Source organism: Haematobia irritans, chromosome 5, assembly GCF_050003625.1.
Source record: "Haematobia irritans isolate KBUSLIRL chromosome 5, ASM5000362v1, whole genome shotgun sequence".
NCBI classification, from domain to species: domain Eukaryota; kingdom Metazoa; phylum Arthropoda; class Insecta; order Diptera; family Muscidae; genus Haematobia; species Haematobia irritans.
This window is the reverse complement of record NC_134401.1, coordinates 80830262-80851393: the sequence shown is the minus strand read 5'-3', so window position 1 is coordinate 80851393 and position 21132 is coordinate 80830262. Positions and strand designations below refer to the sequence as shown.

General features: G+C 34.5%; 1 protein-coding gene across 1 annotated transcript in view; it reads right to left on the bottom strand.

Moving 5' to 3' along the window:
- Nucleotides 1-7157: 7157 nt before the first annotated feature.
- Nucleotides 7158-21132, bottom strand: part of Tsp42Ee (Tetraspanin 42Ee) — a 35143-nt gene continuing 21168 nt past the window's right edge. Inside the window, exons 3-5 of the mRNA XM_075309100.1 lie at nucleotides 11452-11811; nucleotides 11184-11378; nucleotides 7158-8045 (exon numbers count right to left, since the gene is read on the bottom strand). Coding sequence (XP_075165215.1) covers nucleotides 7974-8045; nucleotides 11184-11378; nucleotides 11452-11811 — 627 coding nt within the window. The 3' untranslated portion in view covers nucleotides 7158-7973. The remainder of the gene's footprint in view (nucleotides 8046-11183; nucleotides 11379-11451; nucleotides 11812-21132) is intronic.

The following is a 21132-nucleotide window of genomic DNA, read 5'->3' as shown; positions in this document are numbered from 1 at the left end:
AATCTACTATTACCATGCAAATTCCTTATATAAACTGTCAGTAAATTATTAGGAGTATTAGCATTTGACTCGTTTATCCTTTTTATGTTATTTTAATATTCTAAAGTTATTATGATATTACTAAGTTAAAATAGTAGATGTGAATTGCTTTGTACACTGAAAAAAGGCCAAAGATTTCATGTCCTTAAAATACGAACGCGAATTTTGGTTATAATAGCATTTGTGAATTTCTCTTATATAAACTGTTTCCCTTGTCCAAAAGCCGATAAAGTCGTTTTGTCCTTATAGTTAAGTGATTCAACTTAAAAATGGGTATCTTTTCATGAAAGAAGGCTAGGGTCAATTCTAAAAACTTCTTAAAATTAATGAAATAGTCTTTAAATTTGTGGAGTTTTTGTATGCTGACCACAAACCAAAATAGCGTTCGAAAATAGAAGAGGTTTTTCAACATTTTATTTTAAAAACGTATACATAGAATAATTTCTACTTAAAGTCGAGTCTGAATTTGGAAATTTAAGTTGTCGTTAGCACGTTTTTAAAGCACTTTGGAACCGTACATAGAAATAATATAATAATAATAAATAAAACAATAATAATAAATTTTTGAATGTGGTATTATTTTTTTAACATAAAAAAAAAATGCAATAAAAAACTCGTCTGTTATTTAATAATGGAATGGATTTACATTTAAGAAAATTGGACAACAATAGGTTTCTATGGGAAATTTTCGAATAAAAGTTATTCAGTATAAACTTGCAAGACAGTTAGAATGGGTTTTATTCTCTTGGGTAAAATTAGGAGAAGTGTACACGTTCACGAATTTATCATTAATTCAGTTAAAACGAAATATATAGATATTTTCTAATGCAGTTCTATGTGACATGATTAACCAGCTGACAATTGCAAGTTCACTGGGAAAAATGTTTTTACAAGGAAATATAAACGAAGGACTTCCAGTAAAAATTTGTGATAGTAATCAAAATGTATCGAGTACGCCAACAGAGCTAATATGACTTAGATTTTCTTACAGTCTCACAGAAATGGAATTAAATTAAATACAATTAAAATAATATGCATTTGAAGTGAAATAAAGCCTTTAAGTTTGTTAAATTTCAATCAAAAATGGGACTTTTGATACAAAAAAATTTAGCTTTTTTTCTAGCTATTTTTTAAAATTTTTTAGCTTTTTTTGGCTAGTTTTTTGGACAAATCTAGCGGTTTTTGGTGAAACAATTCTGGCAACGCTGCTCCGTAACTCGGTTTGACTCAGAGTTACAACAATTTTATTCATAACATAAATTTTTAAGGACAAAATAAGCTATCGTTTGTGATATCGTGCGTGTTTTTATTATTTACTGTTCTCGAGTTATGGCTTAATACGTCAACTTTTTGGCCAAAACATTCGTTTTTTTTTCAAATTCGTGCGTGAATAAGATTTTTCCGTCGTAAGCAGAGAATGAAGCCGCCGAGTCGCACCGCCGACAAATTTTCGACTCAAAAATTCTCGAGTTATGGCTCAATACGTCAACTTTTTGGCCAAAACATTCGTTTTTTTTTCAAATTCGTGCGTGAATAAGATTTTTCCGCCGTGAGCAGAGAATGAAGCCGCCGAGTCGCACCGCCGACCAATTTTCGACTCAAAAATTCTCGAGTTATGGCTCAATACGTCAACTTTTTGGCCAAAACATTCGTTTTTTTTCAAATTCGTGCGTGAATAAGATTTTTCCGTCGTGAGCAGAGAATGAAGCCGCCGAGTCGCGTCGCCGACCAATTTTCGACTCAAAATTAGGCGCAATTTATCAAAAATATTGATTTAAATAGGAAAAATTTAATAATAATTGTTGTATTTTTTGTCAAAATGTTTAACTTTCCACCCAAAATCCGTCAGTATCAAGTTGCTATAATAATTGTGCAAGAAAATTTTAAAGAAACGGAAATGTGATTGTATGATTATTTGTACAACTTATTTCATTACCATTCTGATAACTTCAAATTGAATTTATAATGGATAATTGTCCGCCCCCGAATGGACAAATTTATATCGGCTTAGCCGTCAATCCGCCGGAGGCAAAAAATTAGTGTTAGCCGCCGCCGACCAAAATGGGTCGGATTCATTCTCTGGTCGTGAGTCTGCATAAAATATTACGCACGTGCACACCTCTACGTGGAATACTGCTACACTGGATTCAGTACACACACAGAAAAAAACAAGTTTGGACATTTTTAAATATATTTTATACACCACCGTGGTGCAATGGTTAGCATGCCCGCCTTGCATACACAAGGTCGTGGGTTCGATTCCTGCTACGACCGAACACCAAAAAGTTTTTCAGCGGTGGATTATCCCACCTCAGTAATGCTGGTAACATTTCTGAGGGGTTTAAAGCTTCTCTAAGTGGTTTCACTCGAATATGGAACGCCGTTCGGACTCGGCTATAAAAAGGTGGTCCCTTGTCATTGAGCTTAACATGGAATCGGGAAGAACTCAGTGATAAGAGAGAAGTTCACCACTGTGGTATCACAATGGACTGAATAGTCTATGTGAGCCTGATACATCGGGCTGCCACATAACCTAACCTAACCTAACCTAACCTATACACTTATACTTTTTCAGTAATTCTCTATTTTAAGAAACAATTTTTCAACGAAGCGATAGCATGCGGAATTGTTTACTAATGAAATTTCTAATGAGTTTACAAAAAATGACGCTGTCTGCAATCGGAAGGCATCGTTTGCCGTTAGCGAAGTGTTGTATACACTTTTATTAATGTAATTCCTGCATTGCATAGTAGTTAGCTTAAAGTTGGTCTATACAAGCGAACTTAAAGTTAGTGTTTTTGGTAGTCAGCTACTCAATTGACGGCAGGGTATATACACAAAATATATAATTCTTTCCTCCCAAGCGAAATTTTATACAAAACAGTTTGTTTGGAACAAAAGTGTAATTTTTTTATATGTCGACAAAACGAAGAATCGAACCGCGGACTATAGAGCTTGTATCTTATTGTCATCAACAGACAATTATCTCCATATCCATCACGCACAAGCAACGCCTACAGTCTATACACTCATAGAAAAAGTCTGCTAATAACAGCAATCGATGTCTGTCTTTATATTTTTGTACTTCAATGTCTAACGAACAACAAATTATAAAATGTTTATGTTATAAATTTGTCCCCAAGGCATATAGAGGAACTAACAGTTTTTGGTATATTTTTAAACTGCAATATACTTACAAGCTCATAAATGCGATCAGCAAACATTTTGTTTGCTGTTATGCCTCAATTTGATAAATATTCAGATTTTCGGGCAAATACTACAGATATTTATAAAATATTGTTTTAATTGTGTTACGAAAGCCCCTAAGTTGATATGTTTATTTGTATCAGCTAAACTAAAACATGTTTTAGTGTAATCGAGCTTAAAAATAGCAGACAATGTTTGCTACTTCAGTAAACTGTGACTGCTTTTCCTTTTTCAGCAGACTTTTTGATGTTTTAGTAGACTGTTCTGCTGTTTCTACTAATTTCACACAAACCGATGCAAAGAAACTTTATTTATGGAAAACAAAACACTGTAGCCGGTCCGTTACAACGAAGCACATTGGTCCAAATTTTTTTATAGCCTAAAGGTGGGTACTATGTTCGGTTTTCGAGTTGAAAATCACTTTATTTTCGCGATTACTTTGCCTGAAATCAAAATTATAAATTAAAACCAAAATATTCCTGTAAAGTCTTGCCGAAATCTAGGGGAACAAGAAACTGTGCATCAATTGAATTAATTTATCTGCTTCATATTGAACTGTTTTATTAAAGTAACCGCGAAAATTTCAACTCGAAAAGCGAACATAGTACTTACCTTAAAACGTAGTGGTCAGGTATATATATATATATATATATATATATATATATATATATATATATATATATATATATATATATATATATATATATATATATATATATATATATATATATATATATATATATATATATATATATATATATATATATATATATATATATATATATATATATATATATATATATATATTGGGATTACCTAACAAAGAAAAACACATTTTTTTGTCAAAATTCGTTTTTTTATTCAACATAGTTCCCTTCAAGAGCGATACACGACCTTTCAATTTTTTGATACCATTTTGGTAGTACTCCTTCGGTTTTGCCTCCAAATGGGCCTCAGTTTCGGCAATCACCTCTTCTTTGCAGCCAAATTTTTACCTTGCGAGCATACTTTTGAGGTCTGAGAACAAGAAAAATTCGCTGGGGGCCAGATCAGGAGAATACGGTGGGTGGGGAAGCAATTCGAAGCCCAATTCATGAATTTTTGCAATCGTTCTCAATGACTTGTGGCACGGTGCGTTGTCTTCCACCAAGACAACACTTTTTTCTTCTTCATATGGGGCCGTTTTGCCGCGATTTCGACCTTCCAACGCTCCAATAACGTCATATAATAGTCACTGTTGATGGTTTCTCCCTTCTCAAGATAATCGATAAAAATTATTCCATTCTATTTTGCACAGAATCATTTTGACACGAATCATTTGAAGGTTGGTTCTAAAGTGTGATACGGTCAAAATTTGGTCAATATAAACTTGACGTATTTCTTTCCATTTTGCATTTAAAAAACCTGAACACCCCTCATTTTGAAGGTGTGTGTGTATAGAATGTTGCTCCTATTTTGATTTTGGAATTCACTCTTCAGTTGTCAAAATGCTGTCCAAGCAAGAAGAGCAGCGTATCAAAATTTTGCTCGCGCATCGCGAAAATCCGAGCTACTCGCACGCAAAGCTGGCAAAATCGCTAAAAGTTGCCTAATCAACCGTTACAAATGTAATTAAAGTGTTTGGGGAACGTTTGTCGACAGCCAGGAAGTCTGGATCGGAGGGAAATCGAAAACCGGAAGCCGCTGAGACGACAAAGAGAGTTGCCGGTAGTTTCAAGCGAAACCCTAACCTCTCTCAACCGTGCATCGAGCCAAAAAACGAGCCGGACTATCGACTTACAAGAAGGTAGTGACTCCAAATCGTGATGATAAACAAAATACGACGGCCAAAGCGCGATCCCGGAGGCCGACTAGAAGCAGCTTCCGGGACAGGAGTTTTATACGGCAAAAGGAAGGGGAAAGGTAGCAGATATTTTCAAGCACATAAAACTGTCAAAGTTCGCAAAGAAATGTCTGGTTTGGCATACCATCTGTACCTGTGGCTTGAAAAGCAGCTTTTTCATAGCTTCCGGGACTGTCAACCAAGAAATTTACGTGAAAGAGTGTTTGAATAAACGTCTGCTGCCTTTCCTGAAGAAACACGGTTGTTCCGTACTGTTTTGGCCGGATTTGGCATCTTGCCATTACGGTAAAAAGGCCATGGAGTGGTACGCCGCCAACAACGTGCAGGTGGTTCCCAAGGACAAGAACCCTCCCAACACGCCAGAGCTCCGCCCAATTGAGAAATACTGGGCTATTGTCAAGCGGAACCTAAAGAAGACCAAAAAAACTGCTAAGGACGAGCAGCAGTTCAAGGCAAACTGGCTTTCTGCGGCGAAGAAGGTGGACAAGGTGGCTGTACAAAATCTGATGGCAGGTGTCAAGCGTGAGGCCCGGCAATTCGGATTTGGAAAAGCGAAAGCCTAACTGAATATTTTTCCTGAATTTTATACTAATTGAACTTGAAAATGAAATTTAATTTGATTTTTTTAATAAACGATTTCACCGATTTACACGCGTTTTCCCTTGACCAAATTTTGACCTATCACCCTTTATATAAAAATAATATGCATTTAATACTAGCAACGTCATCTATGTGTCAGACCGGGGACTTATCAGCCAACCTGTTAATCTAATATTTCGATGTGTTACAAACGGAATGAAAAAGCAAATCCCATGCGGGAGAATATAAAAAGAAGGAATGTCGTACAACTTTCCCATACAGTTTCCTTCAAACCATATCGGACATATCGAATATATCGATCACTGGATGGATTTTTTGGGCAAAGTCGATTTTCGGCAAAAAAAAGCAATAGTTATTTTCCTAAAATTTCTTCGAGTTTTTTGTATTTGAGTGTTTTAATTGAGACAAATTCAACACTGGGACAATTCGATAAGAAATAAATATCAAAAACGCTTCGGCTTCGGTTGATCGACCTCCTAACGCCGATTATCGATTTTTGGCCTAATGCCCAAGCCGATTCTTCGATCGAGCTCTAGTGCACCTGTAACAGGTAGATAAATGAAATATAGGCAAATTTCCTATATTCCAAAAAATTTATTTCCTTACGTTTTGAAAGTATTGAAAACTTCTTAGTGCGAATGGACTGACATATTTTTCTATGGTTATTCGTATATATGACAAGCTTTCTATAAGAAAGGAAGCCAAATTTATCATTCCATACGATATTATACTAAATTTGAGGAAAACTTGTATTAGTTTATTAGGTCCGATCGGACCAAACGGCAACGCTGACTGTGTAGGTATACTCTCAGAGTCAGAAATATTTGCTTCGTTTTACACTTTTAATCCAATGTCGACTTTGCGACAAAATTAATAGTCGATTTAAGGCGAATGGAATGCCTTGCCTACAAAGGGCCATGGGTTCATTTCCAGTTTCGGCCAAACACCAAAAAGATTTTCAACGGTGGATTATCCCCTCTAGGTGATTTCACCGCAATGTGGAACCGCATTCGGACTCTGCTATAAAAATAAGGTCCACAATAAAAATGTGATAAAAATAGAATGGGGCATCATTCAGTGAGAGTTCACCACTATGGTCTAAGTGAACCTAAAATATCGTACTGCCACTATATCAAACCAAACCAAATGGTATTATATATGGAAAGAATAAAAATTCGGTCCAAACTGGCTAAAAGACAGCTGTTTTGTATTTCTATATCCTCTTCAATTCTTAATATTTTCCCAAGTATACCAGTCCAGTACATTGCGATTTATGATTTTAGCGATTTGTAATGTCATAGTATGACCTTCGTTCGATGTGCGCTGTCCCCTCTCATTGTTATTGTTTTCGTTTTTGTTGTTCGTCTTTATTTGATCAAATATTTGTTTTCTCGGATTTCAACTAAATATTTGTTTTCTCGGATTTCTATCTAAACAACCGACTATCTAAACAACAAAAACAAATTAATCGGTTCCAATTAATTTTATTAAATATTGTTTCGAGGAATTTTATTTCGGATAACTGCATTATATGAATATAAATAATAGAAGATGTGTTTATAATAAAAACATTGGATTGAATACACAATATGGAGAACAATTATAAATACATTTCATGTTTTGGTTTATTGTGCTGCTTACAGGTTGTTTTTGTGTTTATGTAGGAGGTACGTATAAAAAAGTATTGAGATTTCTTTAAGAAAAAAATAACAATGATAAAATAAAAGTAAATCAAAACAAAAAAATTCATCATTAATTACACGAAACTGATTTTCTTTGTGCATCCACACCTTTAAATATTGGAGGGAGATTTGTAGATACTTATAAAAACGTACAAAATGGAATACAAGTATAAATATAATATATATTATATATATGCGCGACATTATGTACATATACATGTTTAAAAAAAGACATCAAGGAAATTCATTTGTGTTGTTAATCGTGTTAATATACAGTTGAATTCACTTCATTTTTATACTCCAATTTTTATGGATTACAAAAAATGAAACTATAAATAGATAATTGTATAGTATATAGGCGATTTATACAGTATATTGTTACCTAAGCATGTTTATATCCTGGTATTATGCAGTTAGGTAGCCTTCTAATAACTTATCTAAACTTTTAATAACAATTCTTGTTTAAATTACTATTGAGAGAAAAAACAGTGGTCGCGTGTATATTTGTGTGCGTAAAATAATTCGAAGAAAAAACGTTGTTGCGATTGGTGACTTAAAGTTTCTGATGTTAATACCAATGATCGATGGTCATTGACTCCATCTTAATAGGCATTTCTTCGCTTATAGTTGCGAACATTGTTGGCCAAGCAACATGCGAAAATAAATCCAACAAGCTGCAAAGAAAAAGAAAGAAAATTTGAATTATTGATTAGAACCACCAAAAGCTAATTTGATTTTGATTGATTAACACCTAATGATGACTGTCACTCACATATTTCGCTTTTGTAAACATTTAATCATCATTTTGACACAAAATATAAGTAATGACAGTATCGGGGATATAATTTGAATATAAAAAAGTCAATGCCACATTCTAGTCCTTTTTCTATAGTGGGTTAGCAGTATAATGTGTTTAATTACATACACTCATAGAATAAAGTCTTTTTGCTGCTTCATTTTTGTAATTCGTGGTCTCTCGAAGTAGAGACGTAATTTTTTGGAATTTAAAATGTACTCAAATTATTTTCAAGAATAAAAACTAGTTGTTTGTGTATTCAAGCCCTCTAATAGCCTTAAAATTTCCTAAACACGATCAGCAATTAAGGCCTAAAGGAGCTACATGAAAATTACCGTTGATGTGTTACTGCAGTTCCTAGCTTAAAGCTTTGTTTGTTTCAGCTAATTTAAGCCATGTATAACAGGTTGGCTGATACGTCCCCGGTCTGACACATAGATGGCGTCGTTAGTATTAAATGCATATTATTTTTATATAGTACCAACCTTCAAATGATTCGTGTCAAAATTTGACGTCTGTAAGTCAATTAGTTTGTGAGATAGAGCGTCTTTTGTGAAGCAACTTTTGTTATTGTGAAAAAAAAAGGAATTTCGTGTTTTAATAAAATACTGTTTTCTGAAGGGGAAAAATACGGTGGAAGCACAAACTTGGCTTGATAATGAGTTTCCGGACTCTGCCCCAGGGAAATCAACAATAATTGATTGGTATGCAAAATTCAAAATGAGCACGGAGGACGGTGAACGCAGTGGAGCCCGAAAGAGGTGGTTACCGACGAAAACATCAAACAAATCCACAAAATGATTTTGAATGACCGTAAAATGAAGTTGATCGAGTTAGCAGAGGCCTTAAAGATGTCAAAGGAACGTGTTGGTCATATCATTCATCAATATTTGGATATGCGGAAGCTCTGTGCAAAATGGGTGCCGCGCGAGCTCACATTTTACCAAAAACAACAACGTGTTGATGATTCTGAGCGGTGTTTGCAGCTGTTAACTCGTAATACATCCGAGTTTTTCCGTCGATATGTGACAATGGATGAAACATGGCTCCATCACTACACTCCTGAGTCCAATCGACAGTCGGCTGAGTGGACAACGACCGGTGAACCGTCTCCGAAGCGTGGAAAGACTCAAAAGTCCGCTGGCAAAGTAATGACCTCTGTTTTTTGGGATGCGCATGGAATAATTTTTATCGATTATATTGAGAAGGGAAAACCCATCAACAGTGACTATTATATGGCGTTATTGGAGCGGTTAAAGGTCGAAATCGAAGAAGAAAAAGGTGTTGTTCCACCAAGACAACGCACCGTGCCACAAGTCTTGAGAACGATGGCAAAAATTCATGAATTGGGCTTCGAATTGCTTCCCACCCACCGTATTCTCCAGTTCTGGCCCCCAGCGACGTTTTCTTGTTCTCAGACCTCAAAAGGATGTTGGCTGCAATGAAGAGGTGATCGCCGAAACTGAGGCCTATTTTGAGGCAAAACCGAAGGAGTACTACCGAAATGGTATCAAAAAATTGGAAGGTCGTTATAATCGTTGTATCGCTCTTGAAGGGATCTATGTTGAATAATAAAAACGAATTTTGACAAAAAAAAAAAACGTGTTTTTCTTTGTTAGACCGGGGACTTATCAGCCAACCTGTTAAATGTAATCGAGTTAACAAATAACTTGCTTGCTTTTTCGGCAAACAATGATTGCTTTTCCTTTTTCAGTAGAGTTTTTGTGTTTTAGAAGATTTCTTTGCTGACCATGCTAATTTACTTGTGCATAATATCTGTGTAAAGTTAAAAAAAAATATTTTAGCAAACCGTGGAATTTTTAAGGAAGGATTTTCGCTATTTTTACAAAAAAAAAACCAAAAAAATGTCACAGCTTAATTTGTAAAAAGTTTTTATGTTTTAACCAAATTATGGATACGTGCTGGGCTTTTCTATGTTAGTCTTAACTATAAAGCATCTATGTAACGCCGATCTCGGAATAGTTGGATTATTTTTTTTTTAAGATTTTGTACTTCTTATAAACTTTTAGCTGCAAAGGCCCAGATCAAATTATTTCTTATTCTGAAGCCTAGAATTTGTTTATCTTAAAGGCCATGAGAACCAATATTATTATTCTCATTTCCTAATCGATCCTCATCAACAATTTCACATTTAGATGTAGTGCCAAGACTACCACATAATATTCAGTTTTTAGGTTATAATCTTTAACTTTGGCAAAAAAGATACGGCGTGCAATAATTACTTATCCTTATTGTTTGATACAGAGTATATAATTTTTTTACAAAGCGGACTCGCATTTTGGTTTCAACTTCAAAAACTCGACATTTCGTGTTTTCGGCTTTTTGAGTATTAGGAAAAGTCGGTCGGCCTTTTAAATTGTTTAAAATTAGACATTTAGATTATTTCAGAATAATTTTTAAATAAATAATATATGTGGGCAACAAATAAACTCAGAGCTGTCACTAAAATATTTGCATAATATTCCCATTTTCATTCAATGTCTATTTTTTCGTTAAAAATCGATTAATCGATTTTGGCCAACAAAAGTCCACTAGTCAATTGCTGACTTCTGTACAGGCGAGGAGTATATCGCTGATTCTGACACTAACACTTATCTAATAGAAAAAGTCATCGAAATTCTCTTAATTTTGGGAACTCACAGTAATTCTCCAAATCTATGAGTGCGATTGAAATTATGAGTGTGACTAAGATCGGAGGAGTGATTTCTTTAAAAAATTACATTGGTCACGCATAATCACTCGTGAATTGGATCAGTTCGCAAAAAAAAAAAAAAAAAAAAAACGAATAAAAAGCATTTGTCGCAGAAGGAATAATCTAAATTAACATTAATTTCAAATACAAATATATTTTTGAATATGCTTTTTTATGAATGTACTAACGGTTTTGAATTTCGTAAATTATGATGGTTTACATTAACTACAATTTGATAAGAATCGACCAATTTTGTCAATTATTACATTATTCTAAACCCAGTTTCTCATTTATTATTCTTACCTCAACGCTAATCAAGCCAATGCCAAAGTACTTAGCTTTTTCTGAACTTCCAGAGATGTACTCAGAAGCAACTTTCTTGCAACCAGAATACGAATTGATTATGATGCAGGTCTCATCAGGAGGACAACAGCTCTTTGGTGGGTATTTGCCAATCAAAGCGTAATCAGCAAAGCTATTTGCACCACAGCAATGTAACTGAAATGGAATTGTAGCAGATAGAGTGTTAAAACCTTAATGACACAATAACTTTTATTTACAACAATCTTACCGATTTTTGGATAGCTTCAAATACGCCGGTTTCACGAGCCTCACGTTGCCAGGCACTTTCGATGACTTGATCCATAGCATTGGTAATCTTATCCTTGTTGGTCCACAATAAAACCACAATAACCAATTGAATAATGAGCAGAACCAACATCAAAACGGCATAGCACATTGTCATGCAAACGTCTTCACGGATGGCACCGCAACAGCCCAAGAACGAGATAAATACCACGATCGAACCGAGGGTTATCATACCAATTGGCAAAACAGCTTGTGGAGGGAAACCAACATTGCCATCATGTTCGATCATGCCAATGTTATTCAAAACAATGACTCCAAAAACAATGGTCAAAATGCCGAGAATCTAAAATTACAAAAATAAAAATAAACACAAATTTAGAACTATCGCACTGAAATGGACAGCAGGTATTGTTTGTAAACATTGGTCAATGTGTAATAGGATCATCTACTTTGGTATAAAAAAAATGTTTATATGATTTGTAGTTCGATATTTTGGTTAATAGAGTCATTGAAAAGAAAACGCCAGATACAAATCTACAGTCAACAAGAGGAAATTTCCCAAATGTTTTCTCCATAAGGAGTTAGCATAAAGGGCCCAAAATTGAGTTATCTCTCCCAGCCAGATCTATACTAAAGGCTGTGGAAAGATTCATTCGCCCGAATCGAAACATATACAGTCCAGGCGTGTATAGATTTGTATCTGGCGTTTTCTTTTCAATGACTCTATTAATCATGTTCCTTAATCTAAATCTGTCCATAAAGCTCGATTAATAATTGTAAAATTTTAGTTTTTGTTTTATTCACCTCCGCCAAAAGGGAGTAGAGAACTAGTAGAAGAAACTCAAAAGACGTCAATCGCATCAGCTGGGCAGCAAATTCGATGATATCCAAGATGATGTTCGAAGAAGTTTCAATTATCAGGAACGTTCACAAAATTATTAACGGATTTAAAAAAGTAGACTAGAGAATATACTCATTTCAATGGGAGATTTCAAGCCAAAATTTCTATGTCCTACTCAATGGTGCGGTAAACGTGAGATCTGTATGCGCTCATAATTAACCTGCGGCAAATTTCTGCAGAAAGACCACTACTTAAGTCATTCATAAGTGAACTGCTGATTAGAGAGAATTTTAAAAATCCACTTTTTGGCTTATTAGAGCAAATTTCCATGCTAATTAAAAAATTTCAAAACTCTAGCTAGTCATTCGTTGATGCAACAGAAGATTGAATAAACATAATGGACCACTCATACCCAGATTAGTGTAAAGTTGCGAATGATAGATGTAAAACTAGTTGAGTTTTCAATAAATAAAAATGAAGTCATCTACATTAAGTTTACGACTTTTGCAATATACGTATTATTCCATCGTAAATATATGCCCCAAAAGACACAGTTTGCGACAGGCCAAGCTTGACTGACGTCTGTGTACATAGGCCGAATTACATCCATATCCATTCATTGTGCGCTTTAAAAGTTGATTAGGAGAAGCTGAGTTGAGGATCACTATAAAAAGACACTCACACACCGATAGAAGCGTTGACAGAACTCCAGTTGACTTTTCCAACGATAGACCCTAGGTTAGGTTAGGGTAGGTTAAAGTGGCAGCACGATTAAGTTTCAGGCTCACTTAGCCTATTCAGTCCATTGTGATACCACCTAAAACCAAAAAGCTGGGCGAAGTTTTTCAATCGATACTTTATCGTTGGCTTGGTCTCCAAGCCAACGAAATGTCAAAATTACCTTCAGTTATTGGTGTCTTCAACGTAATTTATTCCTAGATTATACCCAGCGTGGGAAAGTTGGCAGACTAATAACAATACAGAAGCTAGACGAAAATTGTTGAAACATACGGGGAAATCTTTCTCCTCTCATTTGCATGAAGCTTGATTATTTCCTGCTCCTTTTAAATCCTGTTGAATCTCTATGGATTATCACAGATATTATGGGAGCCACCGTGGTGCAATGATTTGCATGATTATCCGAGGTCCCAAAACATGGAATCGGACAGCACTCAATGATAAGAGAGAAGTATCGGGTACACTCAAAGAAAAGTTTGCCAAAATCGTATTTTTTTCTTAAATGTGTGGCGAACAACAAATTGTACATTTTTAGGTTATATTTAAGAAATAAAAAAATAAGTTTTTTTATATTACTATTATTTTTTTATTATATTTATTACTAGCGTAACCCGGCCCGCTTCGCTGCGCCTTGCGAAGCGTATTTGTAGGAACATTTTGCGTTAACTTAGAGAACCATATCCTTCGTGCTAAAAAAATCGAAAAGTGGCTTGTCAAGGAAAGGTATCCTTCTCCTCAAAATATCTGAAAGTTAAGCACTATATTATAGTAACATACAAAGAATTACTGTTTCCCTTCCAATAAATCGGAAAAAGCAAAAGTAGTAAAAAATTTTACCACTTTAACATTTGCTAAAATGTTGGAAAATTATGCACCCTCTACGTTGGCTGCCAATTTCATGTAAATTTAAGTTCTTTACTAAAAAGAAGTCTGACAGAAGCCTGTGCAAAATACATAAAATTATGTACCGAGTTCCCATTTACGAACAACCCTCTACTTTCAATTTAAGAAAAAAAAAAACGAACAAAAGGGAACCCTCTGCCCACCTTTGCTCCACTCCGACCTGATATCGGACTAGCACGTACCCTATATTAATTGCTCCACTCCGACTTGATATCGGACTATCACGTACCCTATATTAATTTCACAACTACTCAATGGTCCCTATAAATTCTATCGAAGTAAATCGACAAAGTTTATTTCAATTTCCCCTTCCCCAACCAGATATCGAAAAATCATATACTAATTTAAAAATCATGTATAAATTTAATCACCCCTCCCACGTTCCCTGTAAATTTCAAGTGGATCGGAGATGTTTAAATTTTGCTCTATTTTTTGAAAGGGACGTCACTTTCCCCGATACAATATCGACAAACACCGTAGTGAATAGCACCCCTAACCTTCCCTGAAAATTCTTGAAACTTTCCTCCAAGTGTGGGGCAAGGAAGGTTGCCTCTTCGTTCATAACCTTCCCCCATTGCCTTTGTAAATTTCAAGTTTTAGAGGAGGACCTCCTCCCCGACCAAATATCGAAAAGTGATGTAGCGTATCTCAGAAAATGTCAAGCAAATTATAAGCCTAAAGGGGGCGGCCTCTCTATCGCAAAATCAGGTATCAACTATTAATATCGTAACCTCTCCCTAGTCCTCTGTAAATTTCAAGTAACTCGGTAAAGTTTAATTGTTTCTCTGTGTGTACTTAAGAGAAGCGGATGTCTCCCTATGCCCTTTTATTTTTATTAAAAATCAGGAACCTGATATTTCATAATCTCACCCATTTTTTCCGTAAAATTTCAGTCGGGGGAGTTTAGTTTTGTTTTCACTGTACCTTAAAAAAAGTCGGACAAAGGGGTTGTCCCCCTCCCCGACCAAATATCGAAAAATAATGTAGCGGATTTTTGTCTAGATGCCAACCCCAACATTCAATGAAAATTTCAAGCAAGTCGCATAATTTTTTTCCAAGTTTCAAAAAGTAGGGCAAGGGGGAGGTCTCCTCCCCGTCCATATATGAAATCATCAAGTACCCCATATTAATTCCATCACTGCATGTTCTCTGTAAATCTCAGATAATTTAGAGAATTTTAGTTTTTTCACTGTACTTAAAAAACAGTCGAACAAGGGGGAGGTCCCCCTCCGCCACAAAATATCGAAATATAAAGTAGCGGATCTTTGTGTGGATGCCAACCCCAACCTTCAATGAAAATTTCAAGCAAATTCATCAACTTTGGTCCAATTTTCAAAAAGTCCGACAAAGGGGAGGTCCCGCTCCGCGACCAGGTGTCAAAAAATGAGGTACCCTATTTTCACCACATGGACGCCCCCTACGATCTTTGAAAGTTTCAAGTAAATCGGTTCAGCCGTTTCGGAGCCAACTCGGAACATACAAACAAATAAACAAACATAGATTGAATTTTATATATGAATATTTATTTAAAAAAATCTATATATATATATATATATATATATATATATATATATATATATATATATATATATATATATATATATATATATATATATATATATATATATATATATATATATATATATATATATATATATATATATATATATATATATATATATATATATATATATATATATATATATATAGATTTTTTTAAATAAATATTCAGATTACAGAGCATATTCTTAATAAATTGTTTTTACTTAATTTTTTGTTTCAATCTTGTTTTAGTGTAATGGAGCTTAAAAATAGCATACAATGTTTGCCATTTCAGCAAGCAGTGACTGCTTTTCCTTTTTCAGCGGTTTTCTTTATGCTGTTTCTACTAAAAATACTGCTAGGCCTCTAACGTCAATAAATGCTCCATGGACTTAAGGGCATTTGTATCGGTTTTAATGAATGGGCCTGAAATATACAATGAGAACATTTCCTAATATTAGGGGTTTCCAAATATTTGAAAGCTCATTCCAAACATTAACAATAATTCCTGCCGTGACTTTTAATATAAAAACTATCTAGCTTTTTTAGGTTTTATTTGGGGAAGAGTCAAGCGGTTTTTGGTGAAGTAATTCTGGCAACGCTGTTTATATCCCCAGCGTTAACTTGTGAAACAGATACGACATCGATATCTATTCCATTTGGCTATAATCGATACAAAATTCATTCCGCATACTTACTTCACTAACCATCATTTCGAGGATATACAAATATTTCCGGTCACTTGAGTAGGAATATTACTACAGGTTTATCCATTATTGACATAGAGGGGTGGTGACCCCATGACCCTTAGCATGAACTATATAAAGCACGCAATTTGAAAGGCTACAAATAAAACGAGCATGGTTTTATCACAAAGTCTAACAAATCAACAGGATAATTGTTTCGTCAGAGCTACTACGATATTCTTAGCAATAAAAGTTGCTGTCATTGGAGAAAGCCGAGGCGACCAATCGATTTGTTAGTTTACAGTTATGACAGCTATAAACTATTGTAGAGTTTTATTGAACTCATTTAGAATTTTTTTCCCAGCAAATATTCGGAGAAATGAAATCAGTATATAAATAGAAAGTAGATAAAAGCTCTAGGGTTCTTGGTGATGAATTTGTTATGAGATAGGTATATTTCCTTGATGCATTACTCTAATATTTAGGCTGTATACGAAAGCAGTACAAATACAAATAAACAAGGAATTAGTTTGAAAAAAAATAATAAATTTTATAAAATTCGTTCCTTTGCTGTTTATTGCTCACTTAGCGTCTTTTTTCGCCGATGAGAAAGGGGTTTTTTCACCATGTTTAATTGGGACCAAACTATTTTCTTGTATATCGTAACATTTTAAATTGTAGTCATGTTCTTTTAATTGAGAGAACAAATTGTACGAGTACCATAAACATGGCGACCATTTTCTTTATTCAAACAATATTTTTATCAATAACATCCCAGCAAAAAAAAAACTTGGAAGTTGTTCGAAAGGCACAACTTTAAAAACACTTCCAAAAGTGGCAATCATACTTTTCTCTGTTGGTTAAGCTACTCTTATAGTTTATGGTTTTAAGTTGAAATCAAAACAACAAAAATGATTGAAGAAGAAACCAACAATAACAAACAAAATAAATCAAAAATTTTAATTAAAAAATTTATTGAGTTAATTTCTTAATCAAAATTAAGCCCAATCATGTAATTAAATAAATCAATCAATTACATTTACAATTGTATCAATTAATCACACAAAAAAATTTCACGAAAATTTTTCCAATTAAAATTTTAATTGAGTTTTAAAAAATATTCAATTAAAAATTTAATTGATTCAACAAATTTTTTAATTGAAACAAAAATCAATCACAAAAATAATAGTATCAATTAATTTTTTAATTGGATCAATTAACTTTTTGATTGACCTTCAATTAATTTTTTAATTAATACTATCATTTCTGTGATTGAAGACATTTCAATTAAAAATTAATTGGATCAACTAATTTCGTGATTGAATCAGATTTTTTTTGTTTGTGTGATGTTTTAATCGTCAACAGGATTTGTGATGTGTATATCAATTTTAATAAATTGAAAAAAAAAACAATTTCATTCTGGACTGGACAAATAAGTTAAGAGACGTGACATTTGTATAGTATATTGTCCTCAAATTTTCTTTTTAATTTTCCCAACGATAAATGAAATTGGATGATTTTTCACTTTCTGAGGCATTACCATGTCAAAACCTTCAGATGGCAATTCTGTGTGACCTTCCCAATGAACTTATTCTTATCATATTAAAATAGATTTATGACATTGCTGGATGCAGAAATTTAACAATATAAGAGTCGTTAAGATTCTTCGCTTTAAATTGATGCATACAATATTTTCCATTATCATATATTGCATGGAGGATGAATCTCTCTCGCGAGTCAATTACAGCTGCAAATGAATTCTATCTGCTGTTGTCAATGGATGCATTTTATTTTTTTATTGTACGCGGTTCACAGTCCACTCTTATCAAATGAATTATTTTATTCATTGATATCCGTCCAAGAAATTCACTAAATAATTCCATAGCATAAACATTTTTGGATAAAAAGATTTACAACAAAAGGGTATAAACTTTTCCGGGAGATGGTTCTGAAGATGAAACAATCTTTGAACTTTTATTTAAATTTTACATAAAGCTATAATATTTTTCGGCGAAGTTTAGCAATTGTTTGTGATGTCTCCACAATTGCATAATATTAATAATGAAAACGATACATGGTAAACTTGATAATAATATGAAAGATTATTTATATTTTAAGGATTTAACAACACTCCCCTGAATTGCTCCGTTGTTTATTATGAAAGAATGTAGAACTGGTTTGGTGGAATTGTTGGTGTTGTTATCATCTTTGACTTCCGGTGAGGTGATTCAATTATTTGCTTTAGTATTTTATCTCAAATGTATGTGGTGAGTAACAGCTTCTGGAGAAAATATCTATGTATGTGTATACGCTCTATATATGTTTTTGTCTAGACTCGTAATATTATTAGAAACTTTTTTTCTAAACCACAATATTCAATGAACATTTAAATACCCAAATAGAAAAAATCCTCTTAAAAAAATTGTATTGTGTGAAAAACCTTTTCGGATTTCTTATTGATTTAAACTCGATATTGTGGTTGGGTCACTTACACACAGAAAAAATATCACCAAAATATTTTCAATTAAAAACTTGATTGAAGTTGAAAAGATAATCAATTAAAAAATTACCTGATACAATTAACTTTTCCATAAAATTAAAAAATAAAATCAGTTAATGATATGATTGAAAAATTTTACATTTTTAATTAATATAATAATAAAAATACTATTGAATTTTGTTCAGAAATAAGTAGTGTCACTATTTTTTCATTTTTGATTCATAATTATAATCGGCAAATTCAAAAAGTATAAAGTGTTATCAAAAAAACAATAACATTTTTTCATTATAAGTATAAATAAATAAAAAAAAAATAATTAGCCTCAATTAAAAAAGTAATTGTGTTTTTCGAACAAAATCAATAAAAAAATTTATTGAACCAACTAAAAAATCAATTGCAACCGCCGATGACATCGATTAATTTGTTAATCAATTGCCATTTTAATTAAATTAAAAATATTACCAAATAAAAAACAAAATTGAAAATTTTGTTCGGAATTAATTAGTTTCCAAAGAAAAATCCACTAAAACCCTAAAGTGAATGTTATTACACAGGAATATAGAAGCGGAATTGGCGAATGGTACAAGAAACGCGACTACGACTAGGGGACTACCTCAGGGAGGAGTGATATCGCCTTTACTCTGGCTACTAGTAGTAGATGAGATCCTCACTGTTCTGCACAACAAAGGGATAAAGATAGTGGCGTATGCGGATAATATTGTCATAATGGCATCGGGCAAATTTCTGGACACGATCTCGGATATAATGAGTGAGGCCCTGCAAATTTTATCCGACAGGGCAATGCGGTGCGGTTTGGGCGTTAACCCAAGGAAAACGGAGCTAGTGCTCTTCACTAGGGGGAGAAAAATGACCGGGTATAAGGGTCCACAATTTCAAGGGACGAGATGAGTCTTTCGAAATCGGCTAAGTACCTAGGAGTTGTCCTGGATTCCAGACTAAACTGGCCGGAGAACACGGCAGTTAAACTAAAGAAGACCTACGCGGCACTTTATGCGTGTCAAAGGCTGGTTGGGGGACGTTGGGGAATGAAACTCTCCCTCTTTCACTGGCTGTCCACGGCAGTTGTGAGACCTGTAGCCACCTACGGATGCCATGCCTGGTGGACGATTACGAACCATCAGAATCATATACGTTCAACAGGATAAACAGGACGGCCATTATTTACATGACTGGCGCAATGAGGATAACGGCCACAGCAGCACTAGAGGTACTGATGGGAGTCACCCCACAGGATCTGCATATCAGAAGAACAGCGGAGATTATACTCATGAGGCTGAAGAGCCTAGACTCGCTCGGAAACGCGGTAAGCAGACACATGGAACTCGTTGCTTCAATTGGGCGAGATATTAGGACGGACTTTATGGCGACTCAGCATGTACATGAGGGACAGCTGAGATCGATTATACCAAGTAAAGAGGAGTGGAGAGAGGGACGCATACACTTTGGAGACCTGAATATATATACGGACGGCTCGAAGATGGATGAGGGCACGGGCAGTGGTATCTACTGCGAAGAGCTGGGTATCAGCGATTCATACAAGATGGATGACGGATGCAGCATCCTTCAGGCAGAGGTGTTTGCCATTGCGAAGGCTGCAGAACTACTGTTGATGCAGCAATTAAGGCCTTAGGAAACCCGAACATAACGTCGAAGGTAGTCAGCCGTTGTCGTAGAGAGCTTAGAGTTCTCACTGAACATCATTATGGAATAAGGGGAAATGAGGAGGCGGATGTGTTGGCTAAAGAAGGTGCATGCGGGACGAACAACATCGTTACGGACCAGCAGAGATGATCTGATCTGGCAACCAGCAGAGATGATCTGAGAGCATTGATAGGCATCATAACAGGACACAACACCCTTGGAAAACACATGGTAAGGATTGGCTTAATGACTGATGGTATTTGTAGATGGTGTCTGGACCCAGAGGCAACAGAAGACTCCTACAATTTTCTGTGCCATTGTCCAGCATTATGCTTTAGAAGAAACTAGATACTGGGCTCTTTTTTCTTTCAGGATATAACGGTCGTACGGAACTGCAACATGAAAGATATACTTGCCTTCATAAAGGCCTCGGGATGGAAAACCTAGGAAAACTTTCTTTAGAACTCGCCTGCAAACTCAAATGATTGAGGAGGACGAAGAAGAACAACAATGAGGAAACACAATGGATCAACATGGTCTAAGAGGGAGCCAGCCCTTTTTGTTACGGGCTGGTCTCATCCTCCATAACCTAACCTAACAGGAAAATTCATAAAAAATGTAAATTTTTAATTGGGCCAATTCAATAATTAATTGAAACTGATCAAATATATCTGTAATATTCAATTAACTCTGCTATTGATACTATCATTTTCGTGAAACAATTTCAATTAAAAAATTAATTGTATCATTTAATTTGGCCATTGAAGCAGAAAAACAGTTTCAGATTTTTTT